An 18,417-nucleotide genomic window follows, 5' to 3' on the forward strand; every position below is an offset into this window, starting at 1 on the left:
AGGAATGAGTCCATATAAAACGGAATGAGTTGTGCTTTGAATTCAGTCATAGCAATTCCTTCTTGTGTGTTGGTCTTATAATCTGCACAATCTCCCTGTCATGCAATAGTTTGGACCTGGTCCCTGACAGCTTTCTTCAGCACTAACCCTCATATGTGTGGCCTGCAAGCAAGCAGTCTACCTTGCTACAGGTTCACAATTACACCTTTTCTTGGTATCAGGTAGGAAGAACGCATTTAAATGTGGTCATCAGGGTTTTTTGCATATGCTTTTGCGAAACAACTTTGATTGCTTTGCCCGATTTACTCAGCTAATTAAAAACACCCCCAACAGAAAAAAACACAACAAAGATCATTGCGTTCTCATGTATTTTATTGACTTACAGTTGAAACAAAATCCCTATAGAAAAGCATTCCACTATTTATCTTTACAATTTGACAGTGGAAGTTGTAGAATAAAGGAACCAACCTTTTTATTAAATAGTTGGCACATTAACAGTTTCTAAATCTTGGTTCCCTCTTTCATAGAAGTCAGCAGTCGGTCTTTTTGGCTTAGTTGAGTGCCAGGCACAACCACTGTAAGGGAACATTTAATTTATTTGAGAAAAGTCAGTGGTCTTTCATTGAAGCAATTACTCACACACACACACACACACACACACACACACACACACACACACACACACACACACACACACACACACACACACACACACACACACACACACACACACACACACACACACACACACAGGACCCACCTGTAAAATATCCAATTCAATCTTCCCTGAGTAATCTGTATCCAGTGTCTTAAACATCTCTGTCGGGATTCAAAACAGAATAATGTGAATTGAAACAAGTCGCCATATTTAATTGTATTAAACATAGAAGAATACTTGTTGTTTGCAGACTTACTGAAAAGCATTTCCAGACGGATGAGACAATCAACAAAAGAGTCAAAGTCAATAGCGTACTCCGTGTTGGCATAGCGACTCACTATGATCTGTAGCACAGCACTGTTGATATGGAAGCCTTGGGAACGAACATATGAAAATACTCAGTCAGTTCAAATTGATTCCCAAATAAAATGTACACAATGCAAAATACCCCAGTTTCGACACATTGTAGTAGAAGTATTAAGGAATATATTTGTCATGAATATGGGCATTTATCAAACAATGCAGAGGACAGAAGTGAAATAACTTTACCCAGTGCTATATGTAATTATCTCCAGTGGCAAAGGAAATACATCAAGATTAACAAGGAAAGAGTTCAGTACCGGACTGATCTTAATCCTCACAGCAGCTTTCAGGGCTAGGGACTACTAGCACAGCCTACATCTAACAGATGGATGTACACTTTTAGTTGTTCTGAGGGGATGCTACTGTATGCTACTATCAAAGACCTTGCATGGGAATTGTGGGTTTTCCAGCAGAGTCTCATCTCATGGGTGTACGAGTACGCACTCACAGCAAGTGGTGAGACAAGCCGTCACATTGTCAGCCTACTTGATGTATCCTCTCACATCTACGCTTTAGCCTTTTATCCTTTTTATTCTACTACTCAATAAATATTACATGATACATTTCTCATCCTGTTATGATGCTGTTTGATCCTGTTACCTGCTTCGGTCAGTGCTCCTCTCATCTCATGTGAACTCATGGTCCCAGAGCAGTCTGAATCATAGCTCTTGAAGATCTCCTGCAGGTACCGTCCACACAGAAGGTCATTAGAAAAACATAGTGTACACTGATAGTATCATGTACTCGAGAACAAGAAATACATGATATCCTTTCAGCATTAATACCAGATATTTCTGGAGCTTCATCCAAAGCTCCTGGAATTCAATTAGTCCCAACTTGCCACTTTCATCTTTCTGAAGATTGTTAAGGTTTAGAACAAATCTCTCAGAAATGTATCATGTAATATTTATTGAGTAGTAGAATAAAAAGGATAAAAGGCTAAAGCGTAGATGTGAGAGGATACATCAAGTAGGCTGACAATGTGACGGCTTGTCTCAAGACTAAAACCATCCGTCTTGACATCCGACCCTGGAGAACATAAGAGTCACACAGTTGAAGATGCCGCTGATTTTGTTCGGTTTCTTAATCAAATTTCCGTGATTTAACAATGAAATGAGAATCTTCTTACTTTGTGCGACAATTTTGTTCAGAACTGGTACAAGATTAATGACAGACAATTCTGAATCCTGTCAAAGAAACAATCTCAGTAAGTTTAACGAGCTTGGCTGTTTGAAATTATGCAACTCTTCATATGACATTATTATGATATATTCTATAATAATATAGGAATCTTACATTGCCAACAATCTTCTTGAAAAGATATTTGAAGGTGGGGTCCACATCCTCCTTTGAAATCTTTGCCTTTAAATTAATAGTTACATAATTAATTCAAGAGATGTATTATTTCTTTGGATCAGTATAATGTTTATTTAAAGACTTGAAAGTATGTTCTGAAAATTTTGAAAACAGTTAAGACCCCTGCCAAGTTAATTACCTCTTTGATTTCAACATGAATGTCCTCTTCCATTGGACTAAAAAAGAAGTAGATGCTGTTAGAAATATGGGGTTGTTCTGGATGATTGAAATAAGGGACTTTTGCCTAGGAATTAGGGATGTATCATAAGTTTAGAATACAGCTTCTATTTCTTTCACATTAGGGTGAGGCATAACCTTCAAAGCACACTTGCACCATGGGTCTATTGTTAGAAGTAATATGTGGAAGTAGAAAGAAAAGAAAGTCAGAAGAAAGGTAACTGATGTTTTTGAAGTTGGACAAAAAAACTTTTGAAGGATTGAAGTCGGTTCTTACGCAGTAGCAGCGTGTTTTTCAGTAAACAAGCGCAGGATGAAGCTGCCTTTCTTGTGAGGCAGGAAGGTGGAGGGGATGATGACATACCCCCCAGGTGGAAGTCTGAAGCGGTCACACACCTCTCGTGTGTTTATGAAGTTGCTACTCATCGCCACAGACTTCTGCCTTAACAGGACATCTGGACCCAGGTGGACATTATTCTGACCTTTATACTGAGAAATAAGAGGATTCAGCAAACCTCCGTCACATGCCAATATCCTACACATTATTTATCGCTCGTGAAGCACTTTCATGCATAAGATACAAAGACCAAATTATGAATACAAACCTGATCAGGAACCTATAAAAAAAAGGGAAGAACAACATCATTCAACAATCAACCTTTTCTTCAATGGACAACTCTATTCATCACTCAGGAGATACAGTACACTGTCATACAGCACCTTATAGATGGCAAAGCCGATGGTGTTGAGCTCATAGCCGAGTCTGCGTTCCCGGCGTCCATTCCTCTGCATCAGCCCCACCAGGAGGGTGCAGCCGTCTTCCCCATCAAGAGGGTCATCATCCACGTCCTCCAGATGCACCAGGAACTGGGGGTTGGAGCAGAACGTGGCTGGAACACACAGAGCGTATTTGACAATCATGTCCTGGAAAGTTCTGGTACATCCTGCATGTTGTTTGTGTGCTGTCCGTGGTGGGCGGGCCGTTACCTCGGTGGTTGAGGCAGCCCCCAGCTGTGGAGCCCACTCTCCACATCCCCTCATTCTGACAGTAGTTCCAGTGGCCCACATCATCACTGGTCAGCATGTCTGGGCTCAGGTTACAGATCTCCAGTTTGGAGAAATTCTTCACAAAGTCTAAGTAAGACATCCTAAGCAGGAAAACAGAACGATCCACAAGGATGTACATGGGCTATGTCCAATTTTCTGGACTACAATGATGCCAGTATGTGTACAGTATATATGGTATGTTGTACACTGTACATTACAAAGACTTACCAGAATTCCCCATCCTCTGCAGCGTGAACCAGCTTTAGTTTTTCTTCATCACTCACATATCTCCATTCTCTTGAACTGATTGGATGAATAGCATGTGAAGAATAGCAGGTCTCTGGCAACATGTTTTTCAGTAGGGTTTCATGGCAACACATTTTTTTAAGGTGCACCTTTCAATTACTGGGTAAGACCCCCCATTTGTCCCTATAAAGCTTGAATTCTTTGTGGCTAGGATTCAACAAGGTGCTGGAAACCTAATGTATGCCAAGAAACCATTCCTAACACAAGTACAACACCACCACCAGCCTGAACTGCTGACATAAGGCAGGATGAATCTATGGATTCATGTTGCTCTAAACGGGTTAGGCATTTAGAGATGCTGTTCTGCATGCTGTTGTAATGTGTGGTTATTTGCATTACTGTCCCTTCCTACCATCTGAAAACAATTGTTCCACAGTCTAAGGCACTTTAGAGATCACATGACTTCCCCATTCTGAGGTTTGGTCGGACCAACAACTGAAACTCTTTACCATATCTGAATGCTTTAGGCATGGAGTTGCTGTTGCATGATGGGCTGATTCGATTTGACATGAACAAGCAGGCGTTCAGGTGTACCTAAAAAGGGGGCGACTTAAGTGTGTTTTCAGGTGTTTAAGGTACGTCCACAAGGGGCCTCTCACCCGTCACTCCAGGCCCCGATCCACTCCACTTGACCCCAGGGGTTACGGATGCGGATGAGCTCAACTGGGTTCCCCCGGACATGAACCTTGGTGAGAAAGTAGCAGGAACGTAAGACTTTGACATAATATATATACTCAGCTTGACCTTTCCTGACTAGGCATTTACCTCTTCTGCCCCTGTGACAGAGTATGCGTGTCCCTTCACCAGTTTTTGAGCTGTTACTGCCTCTGTCTCGTAGGAACTGGTAGTCTGACAACAAAAATCAACCACATTGTGTGCATCGTAAAGACTAACAGTGATGTAAATGTCGGTATTAAAGAGAGAGGTCATATTATGAGTGATATTAAAGTGATATTCATGGTTACACAACTATGATGCTCTCAAACATACATCGATAGAACATCCTAGAAGGGAGCCCAGGGCGAGAGCCCTCTGGATGATTTTAAAGAGATGAGGGGGAGCTTTGTCCAGCTGATATGTCTCTGCTATCCCACCTGTGAAGTCCTCAAAGCCCTCAATGGTAGACCCACCAGACAAGGCCTCGTAGCACCCATGCAACCTGGATGACAGTTTGTGATTAGATCTCTTCTGTCAAACGTCTCACAATGTCATTCAAATTCATTCATTTCCTTGTCCTGAGTCATGTTCTATTCACTGAGATATGATCACTTCACGTACTTAGCATACGCCTTCTCCAGCAGGGCGCTCCAAAACTCGGAACCCTCGGCTGAGTGAACAAACAGTAGTTTTCCATCCCTGGTGGGCAGACGGTCGTCTATCACCACGTCCACCCACACGCCAAACTGCCAGAACTAAGTCGCAGGACAAACGGACAATAGGGAAGTTCAATAGAGATTTTGAATGGTGTGTTTGAGAGTATGGGATTGAATGGAGAGAACCATCCCCGACCTGGAAATGAAAGATCCCAGCATAACCGTCACTGAAACTCTGCCCTGGAGGGACAACACGATGGAGGACATTCTGGTCCAGAGTCAGAGACGCTATAGCAGCCAGGAGCCAGCAGTCACCTAGCAAACACAGATACACAAGGCAGAAAATGTTGTTGTAGTCATTAGACTAATCACATATTACACATCGCACTCCACAACACCTGCAATGTACAGTATCGCCCAGTTACACAATGACATGATCCCACTTTTGTTATGCCATTGGGACAGTTCAGACTCAATGTGGAAACTAACCACAAGAGGGAGGAAAATTATCTTGGAATGTGGGTAAGTGAACTTATCGCATTAGTTTGTTTCGCCACAAGGCATGCACAATTGAGTTCTGTTAGCTTTGTTGTTTTGATTAACATAGTCTTATAATGGTCTCATTCTTTTCTTTAACTTACCCAGAGACCCTTGGCAAATGTCAGTCCTTGTGGCTCCATCATCGATGAACTGGGGGTTGGAGCACAATTCCTGCGCCATTCACAGAGAAAAAAAAACGTTTTACTAGTCAAACTTCTCAGAATCTTCAATTTTGCTCTGAGTGTGGCACAAGAAATAATATACATCTCTTCCTGATACTACTGTACCATTAAACCTATACTCTGTGTCAAGTAGAATACAACCCTTTTTCAATCAGGAATATTTAATTACAACTTTGCTTGGATCTATGAGTGTTCAAGTTGATAAACATCATGTTACAGTCTGCCAACCATTATATTGTTTGCACAAACTGTCTTAGCATGACAGCATTGTGCCAGGTACAGTAGTAGTGTCAATATTGTTTATCGTTGTGATGACAGCAGTATGGGCATTGTTCTTCCTTGTAATCCGAAAGTATAATTTACTGTCAAAGTATATTTGTTACAACACTTCTAGATATATCTGTATACTTAATCACGATGAACATCTATACTATACACAACAATCATTTAAAACAATGATTTAACCAATTATTAATCCAATTAGGTGCGTAGAACTCATTCATAGATTGCATTTGCAGCTTACCCTCGGTCTCTTCCACTCCACACCCTTGGCTGCGGGAGAATACGGCCCTAACTCCTTATACCCCAGCGATCTACGATCTGCTGGGAAAAGATCATCCTCAAACAGAATGCCTTTCTCCAGGCAGCGTTGGAGCAGAACCTCATAGTCCTGCTGGGAGAACTTCACAGCACACTGGTTGGAGCCAATCCCACTTGCTCTCTCCTTCTGGCGAGCCAGACGATTTGCCATGGATGTCATCTTGCCTCCTGGTGATAGTCGACGTTTGGAGATGATGGTCTGGTGGACAATCTGTTGCTGAGAACTTTCTGGTAGAGTGTGGAGATTCAGTGCCCTGTGGATCGATGTCCTGTGGACTCTTGAACACGCAAAAAACAATGCCCAATCCAAGCCTGTTCTTTATACTATAGCTGGTGAAGGGCAAGGAAGACCACAGACAAGGAGGAGCTTCTGTAGGACAGGTGGAGCAAACAAATATCAGACAACAGCAAAGCTCAGCAAACACACCCAACTGCCCCTAACCTCAGCAGAAATACAAATACTGGCCACACCTAAAGCAACCTGAGCCTCCTCCTCATTGTCTCCAACATATAGTGTGCGTGTGTGTGTGTGTGTGTGTGTGTGTGTATATGTGTGGGTGTGTGTGTGTGAGAGAGAAAAAGAACCCCCTGGAGATCAAAGAACACTGGTATGCTCCCGGATTATATGCTTTTGTACCCTTTCCTACTATCCCACTCACCAAATGATGTCATCAACTCAGGACGGTGTGGAGGAGAGCAGAGGAAGAGGGTTCATGGGGGCACCCGTACAGTTCGGTGTGTGACGGATAAGCCACCAACACAACAGGATTTTTTTTTTTTTCAAAATAAGGGACAACCATGTAACCACAAACATGTAAATAGGCCTCGTTTAGGGCTAGACTAATGGCAGGTTTCTGTAAATGCACATCATTCAAGATGTTTTAGTCTTAGAAGTCTTAGAGATATTACAACAGTGGATTCATAGGCATTGAAGTCCTTCTATTTGATTTTCCAAATGGATGGCATCTGACAATGAAAAGAAACAGGACATACTTACTGCAGTGTTTGTTGACAGTCACAACTGTAGTTTGGTGGTGACGAGACTGTTTGACTGTTTGACGATGGGGATTCTCTGGTTGCCGGGTACGTCCATCATACTATTCTCTTTCTAAACCGAGATCTCTCCCACCAAATAAGACTGAAAGACAAACTCCAGCATACTAGGAGAGTCCCATACTCATTTGGTTACCTAAAATACTATGCAAACCAAGACCCAGTGAGAATATTTAAAGTAGAACACAAACCCTTCATTAGCATGGTGCTGTACCTTTCTCATGTGGGTTCATGGTTGGATTAATTGCAAGTCTTACATGACTTATGTGTTGTATCCTCCCCAAAAACAGTAATTATAGTAGAGTACATGTTCCCAGAGAGCTGTTTAATCATTTGGTCACACACTGACCTCTGCTGGTTGGTTAGCATTAGAATCAGGCATTCAAGTCTAACAGGTCAGTAACATTACTACAGTTAAATTTATTTGTTTTATTATTGTTCAAGTGGAAATCTTTGAACAAGTACAAGATCCTCTGAAGTCTCACACACTCTTGTGTTTGGCCCTTGGCAATCACACATTTAGAATCTGTTTGTTCCATCGTTGTCATCACTGCAGACCTGCTATTCACATACAAATATATCGAATGTGAAAGTAATCTCCACAACAGGTGGAGCTGCTAAGGCTATTGATTTTCCACTCCCAACTGTTAGGTTGAACTTTCAACCAGGAAATGTTCAATATAAATATTGCCTCACCACAGCATATCTGTTTAGTTAAGCACACCATTATGTAACACCAACCATCTCTAGGCCACCTACAAAAAGGATGGCAAGAATACATCTGGAACCATGAACACCCTCACTGTGAATTGATCTGTTTTCACATTCCAAACCCCCCACAATTCCCTATGTTCACACAGCCTTATGCATAGATTAAATGACTACTGGAAATGGATACACGGTTGCATCTGCACCAGTGTTTGGGGAATAAGCCTACTGTAGATTTAAGGAATGTCAAAATGTCAAATTAACAACACAATACACTGCCATATCTATTTTACTGAAGCAGAAAGATCCTTTACCATTGCCAAAAAACTTCAAAGATTGACACAGTGATTGTGAATATATGCCAAACTTTTCTCGAGTTTGTGTTTGGATCACACCAGTCAATCTCAGTTTTACAGACATATATATAAAAAAATACACGCACACTCATCTTTACAGCGTGTTGCTTATGCCTTTTGTCAACATCAAGAATGCGCATATTAAACAGTCCAGTGTTCCATTGCTTTGGATATTTCCAAGCAGGTGGGGTGCAGCAGACAGTGGCTTGTGGAATGGCTCTAGCGCCTCCCCTGACTGGGTTGGGCTGTATTTACAGATTAGTCCGCGTCTGCACCACAACACCACCCCTGCGCCTACACATTGTGATTTTTACGACTATTATCAACATACTTTCATCACCTGGAGCCTTCGAAGTGGTGAGTGTTACTGACGATTTATTTAAATGAATGTGGGAAATGTCATCAATGTAATGGCACTGTTAGAGATGTAACTCTCTAGAATACCAAACGTAACTCAGGGCCGCAGTACATTTCCCAGATTGAACACCGCTATAGTGTAACCGTTATTCCGCCGCACACTGTAGGCTACTTGATACATGTATTATTTAACATTAAGGAATGGGAATAGACTACGTAGTTGAACTAATCGTACTTGCAACCACGCCTAAAGCAGGAGGCGCATTTACAGACCATCAGATAAAGTAACGTGGACTAATCGATTTTTAGCAAGTGCAGAGATACTTTTAAGTCAGCAGCTCATGCTATACAAGCCTAATAATAACTTTTTTTAAACACTGATATTATATGGTGTCTCCAGGTTTGCGAAGTTCAGATTTTCCCTGAATAGAGATAATATTCTAAACGCCAATCAGGGAGTCAGACATTTTAACGCTATACATGGGCCTTATATCTGCTTGTAGGGTTTCTATACAACACGCTGCTCCCAAACTAGTTGGCCTCATAATGGATTCGCATAGACACGCATATTCTTTGTTTTGGCTGTAAGCTATTGCTATACAGAATCAATGGGAGGGATAGCTTGAGCTGATTGCAAGTGTGTGGTACATGTTTTATTAAGCTGCAGACAGGCATTTGTTACTGCAGGACAGAGTCCTCTTTATATGACGCCTGTCCCCCTCTTCTGGTCCCATGCCAATGTTCGATTCCCTGTATAAACTCACCCTCATTAGAAGGCAGTGCAGAAATTTAGAAGGTTTGTATTAGTTCCATTTCAACAGATTAAACTAATGGAGAAATCTTCATGTTAAGCTCTGACAATTCTATGTCTATGGTTTGCATTGGATGTAAGCATTTCTACACAATTGAATCACATTTTTTTACACTGCCATTTTATTTATCAAATCGTACAAAATACCTTTATGCCAGTTTCAGGATGCCACAATTTCACAATATTTTAGCAACATAGTGATATACTGTGTATGTTATAGAGCATATTATGGGATAATTGATTATACTTCTGTAATTTACAAATCCATTTCTTTTATCTTCCTCCTCCCAGCCTTCTCAACTCAAGGTATCATTGTACATCCCATCGGTGTGTTGGATTGCAGTTTTTAATTTCTGTCTCTCTCTCTCTCATACATTGTTAAGCTTTTGCGATCCAAAGACATTTAGCTTATTCATCTTTATTTGACTTCAAGTTTGGTACTTCTCTCAAATAGTCAAACAGTACATTGTAGGATGGTGATATACGTACACTGTAATGTTTCCCAGGGGAATGTTTAGGTTTTGTTAAAAAGTAACTCGTTCAGTGATGTAAGCTTTACTAACTGCCCTTCGGCTGCAAAGCCAAATAAAGCATTCTAATGAAGATCCTTCCTAGAGATCAGCAGAAATGCACATCAGTCTGTCAAACAATCAATCACTCACTCACTTACACACAAACTCATTAAAAGAAAACTATATATACACAGGTAGATTATTCAGCTGGCGCTGTTGGAAATTGTCACACCAACACAGATCTGCAGCACAAAGCATTAAAAGGATTGCTTGGCAGATTGCTTGGCAGAAACCTGTAAAGATTGTGTGTGTGTGGCACTGTTTGTAGCTGCTATTTATACTCCGTGTGCCCCTACCCAGCCCTCTTATTTTTATCTTGACCCAGTATGTATTGGTCAGGAGGGATCTCAGCAACCATACAGACCAACAGGCTACAAGCCGAGGGCATGGGCTCCATCGAGCAGGCAGTCCACTTCCTCAACCAGGACTATGAGCAGCTGAAGCAGGAGTGTGTGGAGGCTGGCTGTCTTTTTGAGGACCCCTGCTTCCCCGCCGAGCCTCCCTCCCTGGGCTTCAAGGAGCTGGCTCCCAACTCCTCCAAAACCAGGGACGTGGAATGGCTGAGGCCCACGGTGAGAGAACTGGAGGCAGACATGGATGACCGTCGTTGTGTTTCTCTTAGTGTACACAACGCTAACAGAACTTGGAAGCCCCTCACCCTCCCCTCACATACTGTGAGCGTGAGTCCTCGGACAGTGACACATCAGTTATTTTTGGTTCTGTCTTTAGCCTGGTGAGGTTGGTAAAGTGCAGATTCAACAACAAGGACATTCTGTGTCCCTCTCACAAATTTGTGAAAAGTTTGGAATTAGCATTCTTTTATAAGCACAAAGTGCAGTGTTTCTGTCATTTTTAAGGACAAAAAAAAACTTTTAACTTACAAACAGATTTACTTTCAGCTGTCCCCAGCAACTTCAATTAAGCACATAACCTATAAAATCCAATCATATTATTAAAATATCATGCAGTCTTCAATATCAATATGCCAGTTACATCCCTCTGCAGCTGCTGCCAGCTCTGCACTGGGCAAGTTGAGGCTGGACTGTAGCAGCTGTTGGCATCCTATCCTTTAAACCAGTAACCTAAAGCATAGGCCGTTGGGTCGAGGACCATCTTAGACCCCAGTTTTTAGTCAGACTGCTGTCAGAGAATCTCTGTTGCTTGTGACACAGTCATTTGTGTCCACCCTCACAACCTACCGAAGGCTAATCCTGTCCTTGTATCCCTTGCAGGAGCTGGGAGATGACCCTCAGTTTATCCTAGGAGGAGCTACAAGAACAGACATCTGTCAAGGAGCACTGGGTGAGTGCTAGTTACTGTAATGCCTGGGCTATGTGCCACAGTTCTTTCAAGATATTTTTCAGAGAGCCAAGCTTTCGTCTGTTTGCAGTCTGGAACAATAGTCCCCCTGCTGGGAATTTGATGTAATGCAATGCACCCTCCTAAACACGCTTTCTACTCTTTTTACTTGTCTCAGGGGACTGCTGGCTCCTAGCGGCCATAGCCTCCCTCACTCTGAACGAAACACTTCTACATAGGGTGGTCCCTCACGGCCAAAGCTTTCAGGATGACTATGCTGGAATCTTCCATTTTCAAGTACGTTTGTGTTTATCATCCCAGACTGTAGGTGGCCTTCTGCATTTTATTGCACCGTTATGCTTATTTGCTCCTCAGAGGGGGGGTTTATTTTCTCATGACTGGCCTCTATGTTGCAGTTCTGGCAATTTGGAGAATGGATAGATGTTGTGATTGACGACAGACTGCCAGTAAAAGACGGAGAGCTCATGTTTGTCCACTCCGCTGAGGGCAATGAATTCTGGAGCGCTCTGCTGGAGAAAGCATACGCCAAGTATGTTGTTAAAATACCACTCAGCTAATTGTTCAGATACTCCATTCATTAAATGACCCGTAGACAACCAAGTCTAATTCAGTACACACAATGTCAGTATTCATACACTATGCTATCTCATACAACATGATACATGAGAGTAAATATTCTCGTGACTTTTGTCAGGTTAAATGGGTCCTATGAGGCCCTTTCTGGAGGCAGTACAACCGAGGGCTTTGAAGACTTCACAGGTGGCGTGTCAGAGATGTACGAGCTCCGCAAAGCTCCCAAGGACCTGTACAGAATCATTGGCAAAGCCTTGGAAAGAGGGTCTCTGCTGGGCTGCTCTATTGACGTAAGTAGCCCCCCTGCCTGCTCTTGCTTATTGACTTAGAATAGTAGGCAATACATACCGTATATCGTTGAGATGATATGGTATGCGGATTTGACTTCAGATCACCAGTGCCTTTGACATGGAGGCTGTGACATTCAAGAAGCTGGTGAAGGGACACGCCTACTCCGTTACAGGCTTGAAGACGGTACAGTGCTTCTGTATGATGCGTATCCATACATGTTTTCCACGTTTATCTGTGGGAGGTTGTTACCCTTCTCGTCCACTGCGCTAGGTAGACTTCCGGGGTCAGATGGAGAGGTTGATCCGGGTGCGTAACCCCTGGGGACAGGTGGAGTGGACAGGGGCCTGGAGCGACAAGTCAGTCCCATAACCGTCTCTACATGTGCCATGCTAACCAGATCCAGGACCTTCCTGTTGGATTGGTCGAATATATCAATTTGAACGATGGGATGTGATTCCTGTCTCCCTGTCTGCATTCAGCTCTTCCGAGTGGGATGAGATCGACGCGTCCGAGAGAGAGGACCTGCATCTTCAGATGGAGGACGGGGAGTTTTGGTGAGGTTTTTGGATCGAACATCGGAACTCTAATAAGATGCACGCGGTTCTGAAACCCTCTTGGAACTGTCAGCCGTATACAGCACAGGCCGTAGTTCTCCGTAGGCTGTGTGTTCCTCACAAAGGGATTTCTCCTGTAGGTTGTCCTTCCAGGAGTTCTTGCGACAGTTTTCCCGCCTGGAGATCTGCAACCTGACTCCTGACGCTCTCAGTGACGATGGCCTGAGCCACTGGAACACCATCAAGTTCCACGGCACGTGGAGGAGAGGCAGCACTGCTGGAGGATGCAGGAACCACCCTAGTCCGTCACAGTACCATTCATCAATGAGTAGACACATGACACCTATGTGTATGATCCAATACTGGGCATGTTGAACCAACACTGCTTGCTCGTCCATCCCTCCATCCAGACACATTTTGGATCAACCCCCAGTACAAAATCACCCTGCTGGAGGAGGATGATGACCCGGAGGATGACGAGGTGGCCTGCAGCTTCCTGGTGGCTCTCATGCAGAAAGACAGGCGGAGGTACCGGCGCCAAGGCCAGGACATGCACACCATCGGCTTTGCCATCTACGAGGTGAGAGCACTCAGACGGTTTCTTGTACTATCCATTACACACAAAGAGTTCGAAATACAATCAACATCTGATGTTCCCCTGTGTTTTTCTCCTGTTGTTCACATTAATGTTTGAGCGCTGACCTTTTCTTTCATCCTTTGTCTTTGTGCAGATTCCTGAAGAGGTACGGCTACATAAACCAACTGACCTAAGTTCAGACTATTTCACTGAATTCTGTGACATGGAACTCAGAAAATGTTTTTGCCCAAGGCAGACCTTTCCAGAACTAATGACAGTTATTCTGACCTATGCAGTACAGGGGCTGCCAGAATGTCCACCTGAAGAAAGACTTCTTCTTGGCCAACTCGTCCTGCGCTCGCTCAGAGACCTTCATCAACCTACGTGAGGTGAGCTCCCGCCTCCGTTTGCCCCCAGGAGAGTACCTTGTCGTCCCGTCGACTTTTGAGCCCAGCCAGGACGCCGACTTTGTCCTCCGAGTGTTCACTGAGAAGCAGTCCGAGACTGAGTGAGTGTCTTTGTCTGTAGACGTGTTCACAAATGGGTCATGAGTTTGAGAGAATCTGTATATTTCCAATTGTTTGCGTGAATGTGTTATGTTATAGTAGGTCAGCAGTTATTATAATTTGTTTCGTTTTTGTTTTTTACAGAGAGCTGGATGATGAAATATCAGCAGACCTGGAGGATGAGGTGGGTTTGTGGACATGTACAGTCACCAATGTACACTGTAGGCACACTTTCTTCTACTTTCAAAACCACAATGATTCTCTTTTTCCATTATAGGATGAAATCACCGAAGATGACATTGATGACTCGTTTAAGTCCATGTTTTCCCAGTTAGCAGGAGAGGTACTGTAGATGATTATTGAGCATCAGATAATGGAACTGCTGTCGGCTGCATATTTTTCAACTCAGCTGACGGGCAAAAAATCTTTTTCTGAGATGTGGTCTTGTGGGTTCTAGGATATGGAGATTTCTGTCCGTGAGCTGAAGACCATCCTGAACAGAGTGGTGTCTAAACGTGAGTTCTGTGTATTCCACTTTCAGTTTTCTGCCCTGTAATGGCTTACTGCTTGTTTGATGTGATGCAACAATCATATTTAATTAGTATAGGTGCTGTAAAACTTGTCTTAGACTACCTTCTGTTTTCAGACCAAGACATAAAGACAGACGGCTTCAGTACGGAGTCCTGTAGGACCATGGTCAATCTCATGGATGTATCCTTTTCAGACAAAATATCTAAACCGTCAGTAGGTTAGTGACAGCCTACACTAATTCTTTAACACAAACCTATCCTAGAAAGATGGCAGTGCCCGCCTAGGCTTGGTAGAGTTTCAGATCCTCTGGAACAAGATTAGGAAGTGGCTGGTAAGGATTGAGTTTTGGGATTTGTCATCAAACATTCAACACCACATAGAATCTTAATTTCTAGCTTACTTTATATTTTGTGTATTCATGAATGTATCCATCTGTCTCCAGGGCCTCTTCAGACAATATGACTTGGATAAGTCAGGTTCCATGAGCTCGTATGAGATGCGTCTGGCTGTGGAGTCCGCAGGTAGTTTGATGTTGAGAGCTCACAAGACACAATCCACAGATACACAACATGCATTATTTTGAATGACCCCATTGTTATCTCACTTGGCCTTTTCTTTGTAGGCTTTAAACTCAACAACAGACTGAACCAGATACTAGTGGCCCGCTATGCTGAGAATGAGGCCATTGACTTTGACAACTTTATCTGCTGCCTAGTCAAGCTTGAAGCCATGTTCCGTGAGTGTTGTTAGTGAAGGGATGATGTCCAATAAGGTGTTATCTGGGGTTCAAAAGTAAAAGCCTGTGCATTTTTGTGCTTTGTTTTAGCCTGCACATAAAATCCCACTTTTTTACAGGGTCTTTCCAGCAGCTTGACAAAGGAACAGGACAGGCTGAGATGAATATAACTGAGGTGTGTACCATGTAACTTAATACATTAAATAACAGTTTATATATCAGCACACGTCAAATGTTATTCTTGTACCTCTCTTACAATCTCTCTTCTTTTGTTAGTGGCTGTACATGACCATGTGTGGTTGACGAGGACCATTTTACAAGAGGATGGACAAACAGTGCCTCATACCTGGAATCATAGTGTTCTGTTGGTTACAATCTTCCTCACACACCCCACCTCAGAATGCACTATATAGCAGAGATAGACTGTATTAACTGGGTGACACTTGACCAAGCTAAATACCACTCCCCCGTGCCTCTGCTAAAGCTATGCAAGAGTAGTTTGATAATCAAAAGCTGAATCGCTGTCTTAAAATCGTCTCAATCCCCTGTTGGTAAACAGAATACGTTTGAGCATGAAATATCAGTATGGCTGTAATGCTTTGGGGCATACTTCAAGGAAGTCCACAGGCTTCTTCATTTTGCATGTGATTTTTAGACCTGGTCCGGTGTTTTTGAGTATATTTTATAGTTTTCAACCAATCATTTTGAAACGGAATGTGGTGTGCTTTTAGTAACGTCTGTTTTTTTCCGATGGGTATACATTTGGTTTAGTATTGACGGACTCACAGCTCTGTGCTTTTTCTATTGTGAAAATGTTTGCATCATATTTGCAGTCTCCTTGAATTTAACAGATTAATATAACTTGTTTTTATGTTAAACACTGGATTTTATCCTGAGTTAAAATTAAACCTGTCGCTAAAATTAGCTGCACTCTAGTTGAGTAGCAAGACACTGTAGCATCACTGATTACAAGTAGGGGGTTTCAAAACACATGCTGTACCTTTTTAATAAGGAAATCATATCCCTGTATAATGTATCTTATTTCAAATGAAATGAACAATTGAAATGAAACTGAATGGATTTTTGGTGAATGGGTTGTTGTAAAGGGTGTAAAACTTCAATGTTATTCCCCCACATAGCAACTACATATAATGTTAAGGAAAGCAGGTTAATATTACAATGTCTTTCACACAAGCTCTATATATTAAAACAATGACAACTAGAAACGAGCGGTGAGGGAATCGGGCTAGTAATCCGAAGGTTGCCAGTTCGATTCCTGGTCATGCCAACTGACGTTGTGTCCTTGGGCAAGGCACTTCACCCTACTTGCCTCGGGGGAATGTCCCTGTACTTACTGTAAGTCGCTCTGGATAAGAGCGTCTGCTAAATGACTAAATGTAAATGTAGAAACACCATCGACCCACTTCTGGTTGCAGGTGCCAAAGGTTATATTTATTGCCACCACAGAGAGGCCTGTTAGTGACAGCTACTACCTGAGAGGATTAAAGTCACTGTGACCTTATTGCAGTTTTCCTTAAGAAAGAGGGACGGTGTTCAAGTGAAAGAACAACAAATGTAGGCATCACATCACACAAGTGACCAAAACGCCTAGATTAGTTAAACTAAAACAAATTTAAACAGAACCTTCTATGAGATTAGATACATTTATTTATAAAGAAATTTGACTTCGACAAATGAACAGTCAATATACATGTGCATATCTGCATGATGAACCATAAACCGAGACAGGGAATTTACATTAGAAACATCTGATTAAATGGTATGACATATTCCAAGAGAAGCTTCCTGTGTTACTAGACAAATCTATTAGCAATGGCTAACAGTTTGGAATAGTCTCCTTCCATTTTGCGCAGATGCGTTGGTATTGGAACCTTAATTCTAGTTCCTGTGGGGTTGCCATTGTCTTCAATAAGAACAACATTATTTGAGTCAAAACGTGGGCTCATCCGCTCTCCAGGCATTTTCTGCCCAACAATCAGAGCCTTCTTCTTCTGTCCTTTGATGGCAAGTAAAACCCGGTCGCCAACCTTTCCAAAACCATTCTTGGTGTATACATGAATGACTCGAGGAGAACGATGATGTGGAGTGTTACCAAGAGAGCTGTTATCTACAACTCGCACTCTTGTCAATTTCTGAATGGCTGCTACAGATGCTGACACACTGCAAAAAACAACAACAACTTCAGTACAAAAATGCTAATCCCATTCTAGTTATTAAATTAAGGTAAATGCCTTCATCCACGTACTGTGATGAACACAATATAGTGCAAATGGTTGATGGGATTGAATTTACACGGTAGTATAAAGTATATACCCATCTACATGAAGGCGGCGCAGCTATAGACCACTGGGAAAAGAACAGTTACCTGAAAGCCTTTTGTTGCGTTAGTGATGGAATAACAGCCAGGAACCCACAAAATGATCTTGAAACAGCCATGATTAAACGTAGCTGCTGAGCTAGAGAGAAATTAAAGCAAAACAAAATATATTCTTCAGACAGCCATACGGAGTGGACCTATACGCCTCGTCTAAACTGGTCTATAGCGAGCTTGGTAGTTATATTACTAGAAAAATTATATAAAGAACCGTCTTGGGTAATATAAGACTTTTACATTCACCGTATATCACAGCACTATTACCCTTTCCAATGTGGTGATTATCTAGCTACCGAGCTTTATATAGATAATTGATTTATGGGGTTGCCAGTGAGACTAAATTGATACCATGATAAATATTTGAGAATTTAGTTAAATTGTATAAAATGTACTATGTTATTCCATTAATTTAACAAGCAAATTACAACTGGCTAGCTAACATTTTACCTTTCCACAACGCTCCATACCAATGTCAAGCATGCGTCATAAATGTGCGCCTTCTTTGAGAGTCAGTCGGTCGTTAGGAAAATAAATA

At 42.2% G+C, this 18,417-nt stretch overlaps 3 protein-coding genes across 3 annotated transcripts; 1 reads left to right on the forward strand and 2 right to left on the reverse strand.

Moving 5' to 3' along the window:
• Positions 1 to 360: 360 nt before the first annotated feature.
• LOC136942920 (calpain-2 catalytic subunit-like) lies at positions 361 to 6,816 on the reverse strand. The gene is made up of 21 exons (XM_067235982.1): positions 6,466 to 6,816; positions 5,862 to 5,931; positions 5,417 to 5,535; positions 5,186 to 5,319; positions 4,898 to 5,066; positions 4,673 to 4,756; positions 4,507 to 4,592; positions 3,830 to 3,904; positions 3,542 to 3,702; positions 3,275 to 3,444; positions 3,160 to 3,171; positions 2,832 to 3,043; positions 2,517 to 2,553; positions 2,318 to 2,383; positions 2,151 to 2,208; positions 1,986 to 2,050; positions 1,807 to 1,875; positions 1,622 to 1,700; positions 915 to 1,031; positions 761 to 819; positions 361 to 575 (listed from the first exon to the last, which is right to left on the reverse strand). The coding sequence occupies exons 1-21, from the start codon at positions 6,700 to 6,702 to the stop codon at positions 552 to 554; spliced, it is 2,103 nt and encodes a 700-aa protein (XP_067092083.1). The 5' UTR covers positions 6,703 to 6,816; the 3' UTR covers positions 361 to 551.
• A 2,123-nt stretch (positions 6,817 to 8,939) lies between these two features.
• Positions 8,940 to 16,592, forward strand: LOC136942856 (calpain-1 catalytic subunit-like). Its single transcript, XM_067235870.1, has 23 exons — positions 8,940 to 9,016; positions 10,119 to 10,133; positions 10,725 to 10,971; positions 11,632 to 11,701; positions 11,877 to 11,995; positions 12,115 to 12,248; positions 12,414 to 12,582; positions 12,683 to 12,766; positions 12,854 to 12,939; positions 13,063 to 13,137; positions 13,278 to 13,438; positions 13,548 to 13,717; positions 13,869 to 13,880; positions 14,011 to 14,222; positions 14,365 to 14,404; positions 14,498 to 14,563; positions 14,678 to 14,735; positions 14,867 to 14,931; positions 15,014 to 15,082; positions 15,194 to 15,272; positions 15,374 to 15,487; positions 15,607 to 15,662; positions 15,764 to 16,592. Exons 3-23 carry the CDS (start codon positions 10,726 to 10,728, stop codon positions 15,788 to 15,790), a joined length of 2,112 nt encoding a protein of 703 aa, XP_067091971.1. The 5' UTR covers positions 8,940 to 9,016; positions 10,119 to 10,133; position 10,725; the 3' UTR covers positions 15,791 to 16,592.
• Positions 16,593 to 17,138: 546 nt separating this feature from the next.
• On the reverse strand, positions 17,139 to 18,365 carry mrpl14 (mitochondrial ribosomal protein L14). The gene is made up of 3 exons (XM_067235871.1): positions 18,330 to 18,365; positions 17,874 to 17,964; positions 17,139 to 17,668 (listed from the first exon to the last, which is right to left on the reverse strand). The coding sequence occupies exons 2-3, from the start codon at positions 17,942 to 17,944 to the stop codon at positions 17,302 to 17,304; spliced, it is 438 nt and encodes a 145-aa protein (XP_067091972.1). The 5' UTR covers positions 17,945 to 17,964; positions 18,330 to 18,365; the 3' UTR covers positions 17,139 to 17,301.
• Between the last annotated feature and the right edge of the window lie 52 nt (positions 18,366 to 18,417).

The sequence above is a fragment of the Osmerus mordax genome, chromosome 5, assembly GCF_038355195.1.
Source record: "Osmerus mordax isolate fOsmMor3 chromosome 5, fOsmMor3.pri, whole genome shotgun sequence".
Taxonomy (NCBI): Eukaryota; Metazoa; Chordata; class Actinopteri; order Osmeriformes; family Osmeridae; genus Osmerus; species Osmerus mordax.